The 18,083-nt window shown below is 52.1% G+C and overlaps 1 protein-coding gene across 5 annotated transcripts in view; it reads right to left on the reverse strand.

Annotated features, from left to right (window-relative positions):
- Positions 1 to 60: 60 nt before the first annotated feature.
- The window catches only part of agap1 (ArfGAP with GTPase domain, ankyrin repeat and PH domain 1), a 58,503-nt gene continuing 40,480 nt past the window's right edge, over positions 61 to 18,083 (reverse strand). For 3 of the 5 annotated variants that reach the window (XM_086202609.1, XM_086202608.1, XM_086202610.1), the window contains 6 exons: positions 17,942 to 18,019; positions 14,660 to 14,814; positions 13,916 to 14,006; positions 13,331 to 13,553; positions 3,044 to 3,299; positions 61 to 2,965 (listed from right to left, as the gene is read on the reverse strand). In XM_086202609.1, coding sequence (XP_086058735.1) covers positions 2,756 to 2,965; positions 3,044 to 3,299; positions 13,331 to 13,553; positions 13,916 to 14,006; positions 14,660 to 14,814; positions 17,942 to 18,019 — 1,013 coding nt within the window. In that variant the 3' untranslated portion in view covers positions 61 to 2,755. The remainder of the gene's footprint in view (positions 2,966 to 3,043; positions 3,300 to 13,330; positions 13,554 to 13,915; positions 14,007 to 14,659; positions 14,815 to 17,941; positions 18,020 to 18,083) is intronic. The other 2 variants (XM_086202612.1, XM_086202611.1) reach the window with 1 other exon arrangement.

Genomic DNA, 18,083 nt, shown 5'->3' on the forward strand with positions numbered 1-18,083 from the left:
ATTCAGCGGCTGTGAAACAAAACAAAGACGACACACAGACTGAGACGGCGAGTGATGGTTTATATTAAGAAGCATTATTCTGGTCTTTATTGAAAAGAGACACATGACAGTAGAAGACTCTGTATTAGGTAGACTTTCTCAACAATGTTACTGTACAACCAACAAAACTCAACAACAACAATAATAATAATAATAATAATAATGATAAGGTGTCTGGATGATAAATCAGAATATTAAAACATGGATGAACTGGAACACCCACAGAAAAATATACAAAAACTTGAAAGGGTGTGAGGTAACACAAGACAACCCAACTTCTGTGTATGTACAGGTGAGGAGCCGCTGGCGGGAGCGAATTAGCGCCGATGCTATTTTAGGCACACAGTTTCTTGCCTCCAGATCTGAGCAGCTGTGCGATCAAATATGTCCTTGCTAAGTGCTAGCGAGTCGTAGCATCATTCCTGTTCTCACCATTCACTGGAAACTGCTTGGTAGTTACCTGCTAGCTGTAGCTGAGCTAACAGACTGCTAGCATTAGCTGTCGCAAATGTATCTGTTCTCATTTCTTCCTTTTCATGTTGAAGGGGAAATTATTTTACTGCTGAACTACAAACATCTGCTTCATTGCTAACAGGCTACATCTACATTTGTGGCCTTTCCAGACATATTCAGACACGCCTGAACGCCACACGCCTCCACCAGAAAGAGAGGTAGAGACGCGTCGAGGAAACGCCAGCTGAAGACGGACCACCTGATGCAGATTTAGTGCATTTCTGTGAAAGGACGTCTTTGCCCTGCTGAGGGTTCAGGACGAGTCGGATATAAAAACACAAAATAAAACACAAGTTGCAGTCAAACCTGTTGGTTCAGTATTTTCATCTCTCAGATGAGCGGCAGGGTAACAAGGGGCGGGGTAACAAGGGGGCGTGGCACACACTCAGACGCAATCAGAGGATAAAGTCAGAAAGGAATTTTTTTTAGTGTTAAAAATGTATTTTTTTTAATCTTTCTAAAATTTCTACGAAAAGTGGGGCGGTAATATTACAGTACGTATGAAGTATGGTGATTGACGTGCGTAAATATTGCTTGGATACAGTCCAGCCCCCTCCCTCCCCCGTGGCGGCGAGCTTCTCTTCCCTTCTTTTGCCGGTGGACACGTTTCACATCCAGCTACAAACATTCAGCATGTCTGGACTGGCGTGCAGCTCAAGCCTCAGACCGACGGCTCCCGACCCCCCCAGAGTGACAGCAGCACATTCAGTGTCCACGGCTACAAGCTAAGCTAGCGTGTAGCGCTTCTACTAGCATGGCTAAACAGGCTAAATTAGTGTCCGGTGTTGGCGGCACAGAGGAACTGCAGCAGGCGCCAGGAGTCGGCCTCCTCCCGTCTTTGCTCCGTGGGGGGGGACCGCCGGTTGGAGCTTCTGATCCCCACCAACGGGCCACGAACCACTGCTTCTTTCTCTCTACTTACACGACGTCACTCTAACAGAGGAAGAGTATTTACAGATTTCGTAGTCAGAGGTCGCGGGTCAGAGACGGAGGCGTCTTCTGCTCGCCGCTCACTGACGACCTCAACCATCAACACATGAAAAACGAGATTCCCTTTTCTCTCCACGAGGCTTCACAGCTGCACTTTTTTTTTTTTTTTTTTTTTTAGATACAACAACATTTCTGGAGGTTTTGAACGAAACCATCATGACATCAGTCGCAGTTCAGCGGCCCGGACCGCCAGCCAACGTCACTCCAGCTGCGTGAAGGAGTCACGAGCTACAGAGCCCCCCCGTGAAGCAGGAGCGAGGGGCTAGGACTTGGCCAGCTTCAGCTGGCGTGCTGTCAGACACACACCTACAAGACGACAACAAGTAGTGAAATTGAAACATGAGCATTATTTCATGGTACAGACTCGTGACATCATCAGGAAATGGCTTGTGGAACATCCCGCTCAGTAACTTGACATGGCGGCTAAATGTTAATGCTAATTGTTTATCAGCGCAGGTGAAATGGCGAACACTTTCATGAAGCTGTAGAAAGTCGTCATGGCAACAGACCTGATAAATCCAAATTGCCACCATGATGTCAGGATTTTGGTGTCGGCCCTGTGGTGGCGTTCGTCGTGAACGAGGAGGTGAAACTGTGACCTGAACATGGAACGTGGTTCCATCCCGGTTCGACCTGCTGGGCGTTTACCATCGATGGCGTCGGGTCCCTGAGCCGTACACATTAACAACTTTATACACCCAAAACGAGCCCGCCCTCCTCCAGACGCCATGTTCACAACCAGGAAGAAGCCTTCGATTAAAACATGCGGCCATCGCACAACTTGGTTTTCCTTTTTACATCGAGATATTTTCACATTTAAAAAAGGCGGGAAAGTTAGAAGAATTCCTAAAAACAAAGGGTACAGACGAAGGGGTGGCGAGAGGAGGATGATGACGTGGAGGTCACATGGCTTCTCAAACGCTCGTCACAGATATGTTTCTGATTGCGATACTGGACGAGTCCTTGAAACTGGCTGTTAGTGTTACGATGGCGTGATGAGGTATGAGCGCTCCAGCCGCCATGATAATTTCCCAAAATGCTCCTTCTTTTTGACAAGTTTGTGGACCACAGTTCCCAGCATGCTTTGGGTTCTTTCCCCCCACTGTCTGAAGGTATCAGCAGTGTCAGGTGAGGTGGGCGGAGAGAAGCGTCAAAATAGGTAGTGGTTCCCAACATAAAGGGTTCTCCCAAAGAAGAAATATGGCGGTGAAGGTCATATGAGCGCGGCGCTCCCCGCACTGCTGCAGCTATTGTTGCGGTTGGTGTTGCGGCGTGACAAGTTGGGCGTGGCCATGAGCGGGTAGCGCTCATCAGGGCAGCCGTATTGCGCCAGTGTGTCCACACACTCCTGGCTGTTGGCCTGCCGAGCATACGCCATGGCGCTGTTGCCGTGGGCATCCCTCGCCATCAGATCCACGCCATACTGCAGAGACAAAGTGGCCGCTTAGCTTCTGACATCATCAACAATTAATTTCTGATTAAAGTGACATCATCATCTTACCCAGATGAGCAGCTGAGTGATGACCACATTGCCCTTGCGGCTGCCCAGGTGCAGCGCGTTGCGCCCGTCGCCTTCGCCACAGGTCTCGTTGACCTGCTGGCGCGAACCGTGGGCCAGCAGCAGCACCACGGCGCGCAGGTCCTCCTCAGCCGTGGCCTTCAGCAGCTGCTGGCCCAGCGACAGCTCCGTGCCCGGCAGAGACGCCAGGAAGAGACGCTGCTCGTACTTCGCCCGGATCCAGCGCTCACGCTCCTCCCTGAAACAGGAAGTGCAGCGAGCTGTGACTACAAAATTAAAGTCTTTGAATAAAACCAAACATTTGCTTTTCCTGTCACGTAAAATAAGACACGGAGCGACAGCGCAGGTGACAGGCAAAGGGCCACGGACGCCATTGTTCCCAGTGGAGTGTCATGAACTGCTGATGTGTTTAATCCAGCGCTGCGCCGCTCTAATCTGCTCTAATCCCTCCGTGTCAACAGAGGCTCTTTCAGGCCGCTGGGATTAGTCCAGGCTCAGGGGGGCCGGGGGTCGGCCCCCGGGGGAGATATTGAGCTGTCCCCCCTCCCTCTCCCACCTCAACAAAATAACAACACATCCTGGGGGGGCAGGAAATGGAGAACAGACTCATCACTGATGATGCATGGACGCCATAACTCCGCTCGTGTCTTCACACGGCGGCGACAGCGAGACTGCAAATGGCTCGTTAAACCCAAGACGTAAACGTGTCACATGATTGGGGGATGAAGTCACATGGTTCATATTTGAGCTTGATGTCCTCTCAGATGCATGATGGGAGACACAGGCCAGGACAGCGGGACAGTGTGGGGACCTGGAAGAATCTCATTGACGTCCTTCCTCCCATGTGTGTGTGTTAGGGGGGCGTGGCCAGCTAGCATCACGGAATGTCCCGGGGGGGTTGTCTTTCCTGCTGTGGCCAAGAGACGGAATACAGAGGCTGGACATGAGACTACGGCCCACAGCCCCTGGACAAAGCCTGGAGGTGTCACCCAGCGTGTGTGTGTGTGTGTGTGTGTGTGTGTGTGTGTGTGTGTGTGTGTGTGTGTGATCAGCAGGGCTCCAGCCTTCTGTCTTCCTGAAGACGCAAAGGAAATGTGAGGCCGCTGGACCTTGGAGACGCATGCCTTCCCCCACTGCTGCAGTTGCTAGGGGAGGGGTGTGTGTGTGCGTGTGTGTTCGTGTGTGTGTTCGTGTGTGTGTGTGTGTGTGTTCGTGATCAGCTTCTGGTCCAGATTTCTACTTCCTGGCTTTTAGGTGATGAGGGTCTGGATGCCAACGATGTGAGTGTTCCAGTTGATAAACGGAGTTCTCGCCGTATATTTGGATGCTTGTGTGTGTTTGTGTGTGTGTTTGTGTGTGTGTTTGTGTCATCGCAAGCTAACAAGTCCTGAATACACACAGCTCTGGACAGTGGAGAGGCTAATTGCACTAATTAACCACTGTGTGTGTGTGTGTGTGTGTGTGTGTGTGTGTGTGTGTGTGTGTGTGTGTGTGTGTGTGTCAGCTGAGCGCAGAGACTCACATGTTGTGTGTTAATCTGTGTGTGTGTGTGTGTCTTTTCACATCCCATTAGACAGAGCGTTGTTTCCCAGCACTGAGGCATGCTGGGTAGATAATTAAACATGAGTCCCGGTGAGATGGCATGTGACAGGAAATACACACCACAGTGTGTGTCCAGAGGGGTGACTGTGTGTGTGTGTGTGTGTCAGAACGACTCTGCTCCCTCTCCTGACTCCAGTGATTCACCTGCCAACATCAAATGCAGTTCCAGCTACATTTTGTTTCTTGTATTTGTCATTCGTACATTAAAAAGCCTGTCTGGCGGTGGATTTCTCGCCACGTCCACTCGCAGCGTCCAGCTGTTGATTGACAGCTTCATCTGTCCTGGTTGCTGTTGGTGACGACCAAGTGACTTTGTTGTGTTTGGGAACCCTGGGCCCAATTTCCTGCCCCTTGTTTGAGGTCAGGAGCCCTTGCAGTGTGTGTGTGTGTGTGTGTGTGTGTGTGTGTGTGTGTGTGTGTTCCTCCTGAGCGGCCACTTTGTCCTGATGTGTTTACTGACACACACACACTGCTTCCTGTCCAACCAACTCCCCCCCATCACACCCAGCTAATTAGCACCAAACAAAAGCTGAAGCCGGTCAAGTTTCCTCCACCCTCTCATCCCCTCAGCTTCATCCACCATTTCATCTCTGTGTCAGGAGTTCTGTGACGGCGGAGCTGCTCACCGCTGCACCACCAGCTACCCGCTAACTGCTCGGTGCGTACGGTTCTAACGGCCATCCAGCGCGTGCTGTGGGAGTGTGTCAAGTTAGGGTGAAGAAAAATCAATGTTTGGCGGAGTTCTTCCACAGATCAATGGCTGCTGAAAGAGACCCTCCCACTGAGTTCATCTATCAAACCAACGTGAGAGCTCTGCTTTCCTGCGCTGTGATGAAGCTGCGTTCACGCCTCAGAGCGGCGACGACCCTTCACCGCCTTTAAACTGAAAATGACATGAACAGGAAGTAGAGTTTTCTTCACGTGAAAGTTTCCTACAAACACAAAGAGGAGGCTGAGCTCAGAGCTAACGTGGTGTTAAAGCCCGTCATTAATTACAGTCTGAGTGTGTGTGCGAGCGCACGCGTGTGTGTGTTTTGTGTGACGGAGGTAATGAGCAGTAGGAATCGAGGTTAAGAGTGACATGGTGTCAGTGGCTCCTCTTCTGGCCTAATTAGCCCTCTAATTAATAGATTAATAGATAAGCGTGGATAAGAGCAGCAGCTAACTGCCTGAGCTAATGTGCGTTGAAGATGAATCGCCGTCACGTGGAGGAGTTTCTAACGAGGCGGCGAGCCAATCGTCCCTCGGTTGGAAAAGTCAGCTAGAAAACCTGCATCACTCGTGTTTTTAATGTTACAGCAAGAAGACAAAAGGAAAGAAAGGAGGAGAGGAGGCTGAAATCAATTAGCCTTTCCTCACTGGTCGTTAGCCGTCCTTGGATAGGCACAGATAATTAAAGGGGGGGGGTCAACCATGGGAGTTGAGCAGACGGCAGAGAAGGGGTTAACTGGGATGCAAATGAGGAGAGAGAGAGTTGGAGGAAAGGTAGAATTGGCAAATGATGGGGTCTCTCAGCTGAAACGCTACGCTTCAGCGCTGCCACGCAGGAAGGGGGGCGAGGGGGCGGGCCCAGGGCAGGGATCTGAGATCGTTGAAATCAATAAAGAACATGTCTGACTCCCAAAGGTCACAACACGCTTTGATGACGAGAAAACCACCCAGAGAAGAAATCGGGACGAATCTTTCTGGCGGTCCAGTTCTTTAATTCTGCTTCTGCCAGTCAAGAACAAAGAACCGCTGAGGTCAGGTCACATGTGGGAGGAGCCTGGCCAACATTCGCCTTCCTTGAGTAAAGCCAGCCTGAAGTCCTCTGTCATTGTTGCTAGCACGAGGTGGGAACGCGACCTGGGTTGGCGTCCGGGCCTCGGCTCTGACCCAGGCTGGTGGGGGCGGTGGGTCCTGACTCTAACACCATTTGACAATTCCTTCCATATGAGCTGAGGGGCGGGGCTTTAATGTGGCGGTCATGACAGGACGGGATCAGGTACAAGAACACTTTCGACACCTGCTGGTGGCGCACTGACCAGCATGTTTAGCTCCGCCTCTAAGGTGCGTTTCTCTGAAGAGTAACTCCAGTGGTTTTTGTGGCGAAGGCGTGAGATGGCGAACTCCTCAGCTGGCAGTAAACGAGCGACGTGGCCTCTCATGGCGGCCGGAAGCTCTCAGATGTTTACACGTGAACCCATTCAATCCAAACACATTACCGCCGGACCCCCCGTCTTCGCTGAGTGAGCCGATTAGCCAGGGGGTGGGTGGACTCCGGGCGTCCCAGTCATTTCTGCTCGTGAGCGGAGGGACGCTGCAGAGGACGGACGCCTGTTATTTATTTCTTCATTATTAAAATAAAGGCGGGCAGGGGGGAGGGGGAGGGGAGGGGAGGGGAGGCGAGGTTAATCTGATGACTCAGGCATAAAGAATGTGCATTTAGTTTGTGCTTTTAGTTCACATTAGCATAACCTCTCGCTGATGACACACGATGAATGGCCCGATGATTGGCTCGTGTCAGCTGGCTTAATGTCAAGAGTAAATTGGGGGGCTTGTTAGGCGAGTCGGGGGCCGCGGTGACGGGCAGCGGCGAGGCAGTCATGTACAAAATAATGTCTATTAGGACTAATTTAATCAAGGCCTCCCTTTTACAGATGAATTAGAATGTAGGGGCCAATTATTTCTCCATGTTTGCCCCCCCGTTTAAGATGCAGGCCGAGGGGCCGGCGAGCATCAGCGGGGGCTCAGATAATGGCGGAGCGACGATGGCGGGCAGGATCAGCTAGTTAAACAGCGCAGATGAAACGCTGGATCACTCACTCACACAGAGACACACAGACATACACACACACTCACACACACACACACACACACTCACTCACACACAGACAGACATACACACACATTCACTCACACACACACACTCACTCACACACACTCACTCACTCACACACACACACACTCACTCTCTCTCTCACACACACACTCGGGGGGCGTGGCTCAGGGGTAGAGTGGCCGTCTAGCAACCGAAGGGTTGCTGGTTCGATCCTCGACCCCAGTGACCATGTCCAAGTGTCCTTGAGCAAGATACTGAACCCCTGATTGCTCCTGATGAGTAGGTTGGTGCCTTGCATGGCAGCTCCACCATCAGTGTGTGAGTGTGTGAGTGAACGGGTGAATGAGACGACACTGTCAAGAGCTTGGAGTGCTGCTAAGGTAGAGAAGCGCTATAAAATTGAGTCCATTTACCATTTACACTCACTCTCTCTCTCACACACACACACAGACAGACAGACACACTCACTCACACAGACACACACACACACAGACAGACAGACACACTCACTCACACAGACACACACACACACAGACAGACAGACACACTCACTCACACAGACACACACACACACAGACAGACAGACACACTCACTCACACAGACACACACACACACAGACAGACAGACACACTCACTCACACAGACACACACACACACAGGCAGACAGACACACTCACTCACACACACACTCACACAGACACACACACAGACAGACACACTCACTCACACAGACACACACACTCACTCACTCACTCACACACACTCACACAGACACACACACACACAGACAGACAGACACACTCACTCACACACACACTCACAGACACACACACACACAGACAGACACACTCACTCACACACACACTTACTCACTCACGCTCACACTCACGCTCACACACACACACACACACTCACTCACACTCACACACACACACTCAAACACACTCACTCACTCACACACACACACACACACACACACACACACACACACACACACACACACACACACACACACACGAGTTTGCCAGATGATTTTTCTGTTCAATTCAAAGATAAAAAAGCATTGGTGTCAATTGTGTTTCTTTTCTTTGCTTCATTGGCAAATGATGGCCCCCCCCCCAAAAAAAAAATTAGATTTGCAATAAATGAAAGGAAAATTAACATCAAACTGGAGAAATTTCTGAACAAAACATTCCTCAAAGATGGCCGGCGGCGTGTATTTGACGCGTCTGCGTCGTGATCACAAGCATCAGAATCAAAGTCCCTTTTTCTGTTGAGGAACCAGAACGAATCTAAGTCGTACCGCTCCTCGAGAACCGCGGTTCTAGACTCACCTACCAACACGACCTCAGCCGTGGCAGAAACTGGCCGGTGACATCGCTGACATCATTAACATGACGTCAAACGTCCTGTCAGACCGCCACCTCTGATGCCTCCAGTTCGGGTGATGAACAAGGAACCAGGGTAGTGGGGGTACAAGCTGCCACCTCCTCCCCCCCGCACTGCCTCTGACCCTGGGGGGCAATTATCCCATGATGTGGCCCCCTGCCTGCTCGCCCCATCTAGTCCCCTGAGCCCAATCCCGCTGCCGTGTTGGGGCGCCGGCCGCACCTGCACCCCAGCTTAGATTAAAAGTCTAATTTTAAATCTGTTGGCCTTTTCTAGGGGGAACAAGACTAATCTGTTCCCATAAAGGACCTCTCCTCTCCGCCTCTCGGGCTGGCGGCGCCAAAGACCTGCTGCTGAATTATTACTGCCGCCGCATTCGTCATGTGAGCCGGCTTGTTAAGTGCAGCCATGGAGCTTCGACGCTCATTCTTTAGCCGCTTCCATTTCTCTGCTGTCTGGTGGAGGCGCGGCGCCGTGCTGACCTGTATCTCCGCCTCACAGGCGACCAGATACTTTGGTTTGTTCGGAGACAAAAAGATTTTTTTAGGATCAAGATTCTAAAACCATCTCACTTCCTGTTTGCTCGTGTGTCCGTTTCCTTCGGCCCCGCCCTGCCAGTCACGCCCACCAGCAACGACGAGCAGCTGAAGAATGTCGACCGCTGAACGAAGACCGCTGCCAACTCTGGCGGTAGGGACGAGGACACAGGAGGCCTCGGGCTCCGAACCACCTCCCTCGTCTGGAGGCCAGGACGCCGGATTAGTGCGACTGTCACTTGCCGTCCGCAGAGGTCTGCTAACACGTCACGTGGCGCCCGGTGGCCCTGGGTGCTGGTGTTGATGTGTCACTCGACATATAATTAAAACGATGAACTGCGGCGCCAAGAATGTGAACGAGGGTGATGCGGTGGCGCCAGCCGAGGCCCTGTGGGCCCTCCACTACGGGCAGCCGGCCCAAACTTAGCAGCCCCATCAGCAGTGGCATCAGCTGGGGCGCCGACACCGGGCAAGCACGCCAGCTGAGGTGATGATGGCTGACCGCGGGCTGCCAGGGGTTAATGGGAACGTTTAGAGGACGGATGAGTCTTTTTGTGGTTGGTAGCAGCGAGAGCCAAACACAGGAGGATCCCTCTGGCTGCAGCCGCTCGCCCACCGCCATCATGTCCAGGAAGCACATCAACAAGTATTCCTCCTTATAATGAAGCATGGCGGCGGCAGTGGCGAGCAGGCGTGGCGAGAGACAATTAGCAGTGACAGTAGCCTCTCTGATGCTAATGAGAGCGGGACGGCTGTTGCTGTGGGCAGGCGTACGGCAGCCACGACCAAGATCAAGAGATGATGACCGGCCTGGACGGGGGTGGCGCCCGCCGCTGAGATGAGGTGCGACAACATGAGCTACCAACATGATTCCTCCCTCTGGTCTGACTGTGTGTGTGTGTGTGTGCGCGCGTGCGGGGGGTGTTTAATACTGACAGCCATAATAATGCCCCTCCCTCCTCGCTCCTGCCTTCACAACTTCCTCCTCGCCATCCGTCCACTTCTTCCTTCCCTCCCTGGTCCGTCCCCTCCCCCACCCCTCCAAACAGCACCTAATTGGGAGGCGAGTGGGGGGCCAGACCTTGACAGACAGGAGGTCAGCGTAATTGCTGCTGGCCATATTTAACATTAAGATAATCAGGCCATTAATTACCCTCCGGATCATTAAATCAGCCACTTGCAAAATGAAATTTCGGCCTCTATTACTCACTTGAGAGACCACGGAGGGGGGGGCATCTATCAGCCTCCCCCCGACCCTCTCCCACCCTCCCCTCCTCACCACGGACAGAGCTGCTGGCCGCCGATTGCCTCTGTACAGGTTTTAACATGGAGGAGCAGTGGTGGGAAAAGGCGCCATTTTAGAGGAAATCAAAGGCGGCGGCCAACCGCAGGCACGCGGACTCAAGCTGACCCCCCTGAACCCGGACCCGGGCCCCCCCACGGTGAACTGAACTGGTTAGAAGAACGCCTTCAGTGAAGGCATAAAAATGTTTTAGTGCATCGAAATGAATTTAGAGTTGATGATCCTTTAGGAGGAGATCACGTGACCTCGGTGACATCACTGTAACACATCATTTCATAGAGCGTCTCTGGGACTGTCGCCACCCCCTCAGAGAGCCATGGATGCCACGATGTTTGGACAGAGCTGCATCTTGGCCGCCACCCACCTTCACCTGACCGACGGACTTCATTGGTCCAACGCGGCGACTTGAAGCCAGAGAGATAAACGACGGGGAACAAATCCCCTGACTCACTCCACTACGTCTGGCCTGTCAATCAAACCTCACGCTTGAGGACAGGCGGATCAAAGTCTTCCCCCATGTCATCAAAATGTTCCCACAATGCACCGGGACTGGGTCCCACCGCAAGAAATCAGATTCATCTTCATCTTCGCAAGAAAGGCGATGAAGGATTGGTTGATGGTGAACCCCAAGACGGGTCGGCTGGTTCCCTTTTCACCGTTACGGGTCGCCGTCTTCTCACTAACCACGAGAGAAATGGCGTCAAAAGCACCACACACCAACGCCAACACGGCTTAGTCAAGGAATTCTTGGCTTTGGTCATAGATGTAAAGAACAACACCATTTTTCCAGGCCTGGAAAGTTCTATATTCAAATTCCAGGACTTTCCTGTATTTCCTGACCGTGGAGCTCTGCCCGCCATGTCTGAAAAACCCTGCAGCAACACGAACCCAGAGGACGAGAGGATCGCACAGAGAAGACCTGCAAACACGGGAGGTCAAGTTGGGGGGGGGGGGGGGGGGGGGAGACCACACAGCCAGTCACTTAAAGAATGGACTGATAACTACCATTGACGACAGCGAGCGAGGAGGGAGGGAGGGAGGGAGAGAGCGAGCGGCGGCTAAATTGAGATAATATTGACCTCCTCCTGTAATCTGTTCAGGGAACGAGCATCAGATTCATAAATAAATAGGAACACGAGCAACAATAAAAGCATTAGCGCTCTGACGGAGGACGGCTAATGGCACGTCAATACTCACACACTCACTCACTCGCTGTGTGTGAGCAACGGCCGCTCATTTGCATTTTTACTGCAGCCAACATTCAGAGAGAGAGAGAGAGAGAGGGAGAGTGAGAGAGGGAGAGGGAGAGAGAGAGAGGGAGAGGGAGAGGGAGAGGGAGAGGGAGAGAGAGAGAGGGAGAGGGAGAGGGAGAGAGACACACCTGCCTTCCCCTACGATGGCTTGTCAATAAAACCCTGAAATATGAGAATGATTACATGGTTTTAATGCAACTTACCTTTAAAACATGCGTTTGACTTCACCGGGGGAAGACACTCATTAAAATGAGAGATTCTGGTTGATAAACACCAGATTTATTCGGCCGGCGGCTCGTTTTCAGACCACATGACGACTTCGCTCGCCACCACGACTCCGAGTCAAAATGCAAAGACACCAATTTGCACCATTTAACTGTTCAACTTTCCAAGTGACCACCTGCTCATAACTCAACTCAGACATTACAGTGGTTAGCTTGTTGTCATGGTGACGAACTGACCAGTTGCGGTCACCATGAAAACCGCCGCATTATTTCAGCATCATTTTGATGCCTTCGCTGCCACTGAGTCCAGACAGCTCCTGAAGAGGCCCTCGTTAGCATCACTGCTAGCCTCACGCCACCCCACGGCATTCAAACAAACCTTTATTGACGATAGCCGCAGTGGCCAGCAGGTTGTGGCTACACGAGCTTTAACGTTACATCACAAACTTTTACTATTCAAAGGAACGCCGGAGAAGACTCCGCCCACTTTCCGGCAAAAAGAGTGAGCACTGGTGAGCGTGAACCAGAAAACGGATCCTCCTTCCTTCCTGAGAGGACTCGTTACTGATGATGATGACACCCAACTTACAGATTTTTTATTGATCGCTCACATTAATGATCCTGATCACTTATCGATCGCTGCTTCTGCAGACAAAAGCCTCATGATCACGTGAATTTATTGTGTCTGGATGTGCGCTCGTGTATCGGTACACGGTGTGTGTGTGTGTGTGTGTGGGGGGGGGGTCGTGTGGGGAGTAATTATAAGGTGCTTCTGTTGACTAATGAGCGTCGGGGGGGCGAGGGGAGGGAGGGAGGACAGGGAAGTCGATCTTTATGCGGATGGCAGTCGGCTCTAATTTGTTATGATGGCTGCTGGCTTCCCGGCCCAATAATTACACACACACACACGCACGCACACGCACGCACACACACACGTGCGCGCACACACATTCACACACACACGCGCGCGCACACGCACACACACACACGCACACACACACACGGATCAACAACGGCTAAAGTAAAAAGATGTGTGTTTATCTCTTGTCAAAGGACCCAAGCAGGGAGTCACACTGCCCCCGATGGGGAGCTGAAGGAATTACACCTGTGCACTACACTCAAGTCATGGAGGTTTCCTACCTGCTGGCGTCCGGTCCAGGTTTCAGGTGACCCTGTGTGTCGGCCTCCCACACGCTGTTGGCCAGCTCGTTGCCAATGGCTGACATGACCTTGATGAGCTCCAGCGGCCACTCGTCCAGGTCCAGGGAGCGAACGCGGGACAGGTGGGTGCCCAGGTTCCTGTGGATGCCCGAGCACTCGATGCAGATGAGGGCTCCGAGGTTGAGGCTGGCCCAGTCTGGGTCTGGAAGAGCAGGGTTAGTGCTTCTGCTGGAGTCACTCAGCTTCATAAAGGTGATCTTTCAACAGTCGAATCTTAGCAAACTCATCAGGGAAAGACAACCCTTTGCTGCAAACACAGATTCTACTGGTCGAACTGGAAGAAACAGTCCACCATGTTGATTTGGACAAAGTCTGAATTCATGAATTCTGCGTCAGCTGACCTGAGATTGAGCGCCGGTGTTTCTGGTGGCGCCTGAAGTTGAACACAACTTCAGGCGCCACCAGGTTTAAATACAAGAAAGATCATAGCTTCCTGTCACCTCCCAGGAAATTATCATCCATCACTGCTTTTGAATCAACACAAGGACGGACATCACTACGCACTCTGAGCATCACAGTCGGCGCAGCGACCGTTTCCACGGATACTTCTAATGGACTGCAACGCCATCGCCTCCGTCTGGCTGGTCAGACGAGACTGAAAGAAAGAAAACATTAAATGGTATTTGTGGGAGCTGGTTTTGCTGTTTCAGGTTAAAGTGGCCGATGTTGGGGAATGAAGGAGGAACACAAATGTAAAAGAGGGGGGGCGGCCTGAGGCGTAAACACGGCGGGCAGGTGGGAAATGGCAACACGACGGCTGAGATACAGTAATTGCTATTTTATAATTACGTGAGTTAAAGTGTGCGTGTTCGTTGCTCAGGGTGTGTGTGTGTGTGTGTGTGTGTGTGTGTGTGTGTGTGTGTGTGTGTGGAGTCGGAGGACAACAGGATTCTTAATGTGTTTGTTCAGAAATACACGTGATTTCTGCTTTGGTCAACATTTGAGGAAAATATGTAATTTTAAAAATGTTAAACACACACGCGCACACACACACACACACACACACACACACACACACACACACACACACACGGGGTCCCTTAGACAGAAGACAAGAAGATAGAGACCTCTAGCTTAGCACATGAATGTTTGTGTATGGGAAGTGTTAGCATAGCTCTGTGCTAAGCTAAGAGTCACGTGGGTCTCCTAACCCTAGAGGAGGACCCTCCAGTCTGACTCTGGGGATGGTGAAACAGGCGGCTGTGGACCAGCAGCGCCGGCTGGGGCTGAGGTCAGTTCGTGCTTCACCTTGTTCTTGCTGCTCTCGCAGGACTGCAGGCTCGCCAGGATCTGGCTCTCGATGACCTGCACCCAGGCGTCTCGCTCCTCGTAGGACGTGGCTTCAAAATGCCACGTCTGACCCGTCAGCGACACGATGGTAAACTCAAAGTTTTCCTCTTGTTCTGTTGGGAGGGAAAACAGACAGCAGATTCAGAATGGTTCCCTCCACTGGCTGGCAGACAGGAAATGTAGTTTTTGTGCAACTCTCAGGTCAACAACTCTTCTCCCGCACCCCGACCTCGTCCTGGGTCGTCCCCCTGAAGCCAGGATGTTGCCCGAGCGACCTGAAGCGACCTGGCCCCTCCTCCACTGACATGTGGGAGAGGTCAGTCATTACAATCACGGCCTGCTGGAGGGTTCTGCTTCTCAGAACCCCCCCCCCCCCCCCCCCAAAGCCAAACGGGCCAATCTGCAGTCAATTAGATTCCACAAGTGTGTGTGTTGTGTGTGTGGGGGTTTGACTACAAGCAGGCAGAACCAAATACTCCCAAAATGCTGCCTCAGATCCTGCAGTCTGGCTCAGCTGCTAGCTAAACGCAAGCTAACTGATCTCTCAGACAACTGCAGGAAGATCCCGCGTGTTCGCGGTCACATTTGGAAGCAGTTAGCGAGGATGTGAAGTGGAGGTGAGGCAGGGGCGAGGCTGACAGCCAGTGTCATCATCCGCACACCACATCAGGCAGAGACCGGCTTCTGTTTACAATTAGCCCGGGCAAGGAGGTAGGACATGAGGGAGGGGGCGAGCGCTCCATCAAAGGATGGCCTCCAGGGCGGCGGATAACTCCCAGGATGCCTGCGCTTAACAGGAGCATGAGACCAGGTTCTGTCTCCTGTTGGATGTGGAGAGAAGTGGGTGCAGAGCGGCAGCGGCGATCATTCATGAGACTTAGTTTCATGAGGAGCGGCGGGAGTGAAGCGGCGAAGAAGATGAGGGGTTTAATCAGTCGGAGAGCGGTCATGGCTGGCCCGCGAGGGAACGACCATTTGCTCGTCCTCAACTCCAGTCATTTGGCTAATTGGGAGCGTCTCAGAGCAGCGGAGCTGAAGTTCCCCTCTGGCTCGGAGATGGCTAATCAATGGCGGAATGGAGAGGAAGTACAAGAGGGAAGGATGCAAGGAAATGCCCCAAGGCCACACCACTCGACTCCCTCCTGCATCGTGAGATTGAAAACACCTTTGCAGAGGGTGACCACCATCTTCCTCATCTCGCTGTGTTCAGATTGAAGTGAGAAGTCAGAACGTCCCAGTTCTCGGCTGACAAATTCAACTGGAACCCCCTCTGAGGTCGGAATTCCCAAAACTCGGAGATACTCACTGAACTCCGAGATCACAATTCAAAATGGCTGCTCCGTGCGTCAGTTGCGTGTCGACTAATCGGACCTGGACAATGTTTATACCCACGACCGCGCAGAATGATGTCATCAGCTGCTGTTTCTAACGGCTGAGACGTAAACCGTGTGTTTACTTCATTGGTGCTGCTGTCGTGAGCAGCTTGAGAAGTCGGGTCTGTCGTTGGCAGACGAAGCTCATCTTGGAAGCCAACTCGGCTCAACGATGAAACTATTTCACCGCTGTCTTGAGAGACGAGGCGAGCTGGAGCGGCGCCATCAAGGAACCACTGAGTAACGTCAAATCTGACTGATGTTTGAAGAAAAACTGAAATCGGGACGCTGGCGACGACAAGATGTTCTCAGAGCACCGACTTGCCGGCACGCTTGCAGCCATGGTAACCTACTGGGATCGTGTGTGGCGGCCTAACGTATGCATGAGGCTACACTCTGACGGCGAGTCACACTGTATTGGTAATTACCACCAACGCTCTCGGCTACTGCGGGCGACATTCACAAAGACAGAGGTGGTGGTGAGGCAATTTGTGAACTCTGACACCGGCAACCTTTAGCAGCAGAAACAGAACAAACCAAATGTACAGCATTTACGGGGGGCGTGGGGGGGGCATACCAGCCTATCATCCGGGTGAGATGGTGAGTCGGCCAGAGTGAGAGAGTGAGTGTGTGTGTGTGTGTGGGGGGGGGACAGCGGGCCGGTCGGTGCAATGAGAGGGGAGGTGTGGGGGACACAAAAGGGGGCCTCGGGAAACACAAATTAAAAGCCTTAAATGTCACCGCACACAGTATTGCTTTGCGACACAGGTCATTACTCGCCATATTATTCGCACCCTTTTACAACATTAATAACCTGGAAAATATTGCTGCCGTTTGTTCTGAAGTCTCCCCGGAAAAGAAAGATGGTGATTTAATAAATATTTCTGGTGTGGATCCTCGTACAACTCAAGTAGAAGTGACATCACTCACAACACTCACTGCACGTCAGCATGCTTCCAGGGGCGTCGCCCCCCCGGCAGGGTGCGTTTGTTCTATCCTCTCAGGTGAGGAGGGCCGGGCAGGTGGGGAAAGGGGACGTATAGAGGAGCAGATCAGGTGACTGACAGGTCAGGTGACTCAGGCAGGGGAGGACAGTACTCATACAGACGTTCTTGTCCATCGCACACGTGTACTGAACACAAACGGAGTGTCACAGGTAAGCAATGATCTAGTGGCCACGCCCCCTTTACGCATACCTATGTCTGATGGTCCATATTCACTCCGATTCATTTTTGATAAAACATTTTCTTTTCGCATGTTGGGAAAAAATAATTTTGCCATAGACTTCAGTATCGGTGTGCAACAAGTGAGCCAATCAGCCGGCGTTTCCTGCTCCGAGCAGGGTGACATCATCATGGACACCAGACATACGTATGTGGACTAGAGGCATTACAGGTTAAAACTGGGAACAAGTCGTCAACAAGACGATTCGATTTGATGGAGCAGCGGCTCACTGAATACGGGACGGTCCAACTGTGACGGCCCAACATGGAGGAACGTCAGCGAGCACTGACGCTGGATTTGTCACCAGGTAGCACAGCGACTGACCTCGGGCCGACAGCCACGTTAGCACTTCAGCTAGCATGCTATCACCCGCCCCGTGATGTCAGAGCCTTTTAGGAAAACGAGTTCCCACATCTGTTGTGGAATTGTTGAGAAATTTCACAGCATAAATAAAAATGACCCGCTGGTGGCGCTAGAGGACAAGAGGAGTAGATCTTTGAGACCAAAAGTATCCCAGTTTTAACATCTCTCATCACTTCAAATCATTGCTGAGAGGGAACTGATTCCTCCACCCTTGCCGCAGTGGGCGGGGATAGGGCAGGGTCCACCTGTCCATCAGGCGCCCACCGCAGCGGGTTTTTACCTTCCGAGTTGTGCAGACTGTTGGTGTATATGCTGCGCAGACTACCAACACGGTTTAGTTTCCACGCTTTACGTTTGGCTGCGTCCCGACGGAGGGAAGAGAAGAGAGAGTAGTAAGATGATCGTGCAAGAGAAACGAGGGG

The sequence above is a fragment of the Aulostomus chinensis genome, chromosome 1 (genome assembly GCF_037954235.1).
Source record: "Aulostomus chinensis isolate RoL2024-O1b breed Wild chromosome 1, RoL_Achi_v1.0, whole genome shotgun sequence".
NCBI lineage: Eukaryota > Metazoa > Chordata > Actinopteri > Syngnathiformes > Aulostomidae > Aulostomus > Aulostomus chinensis.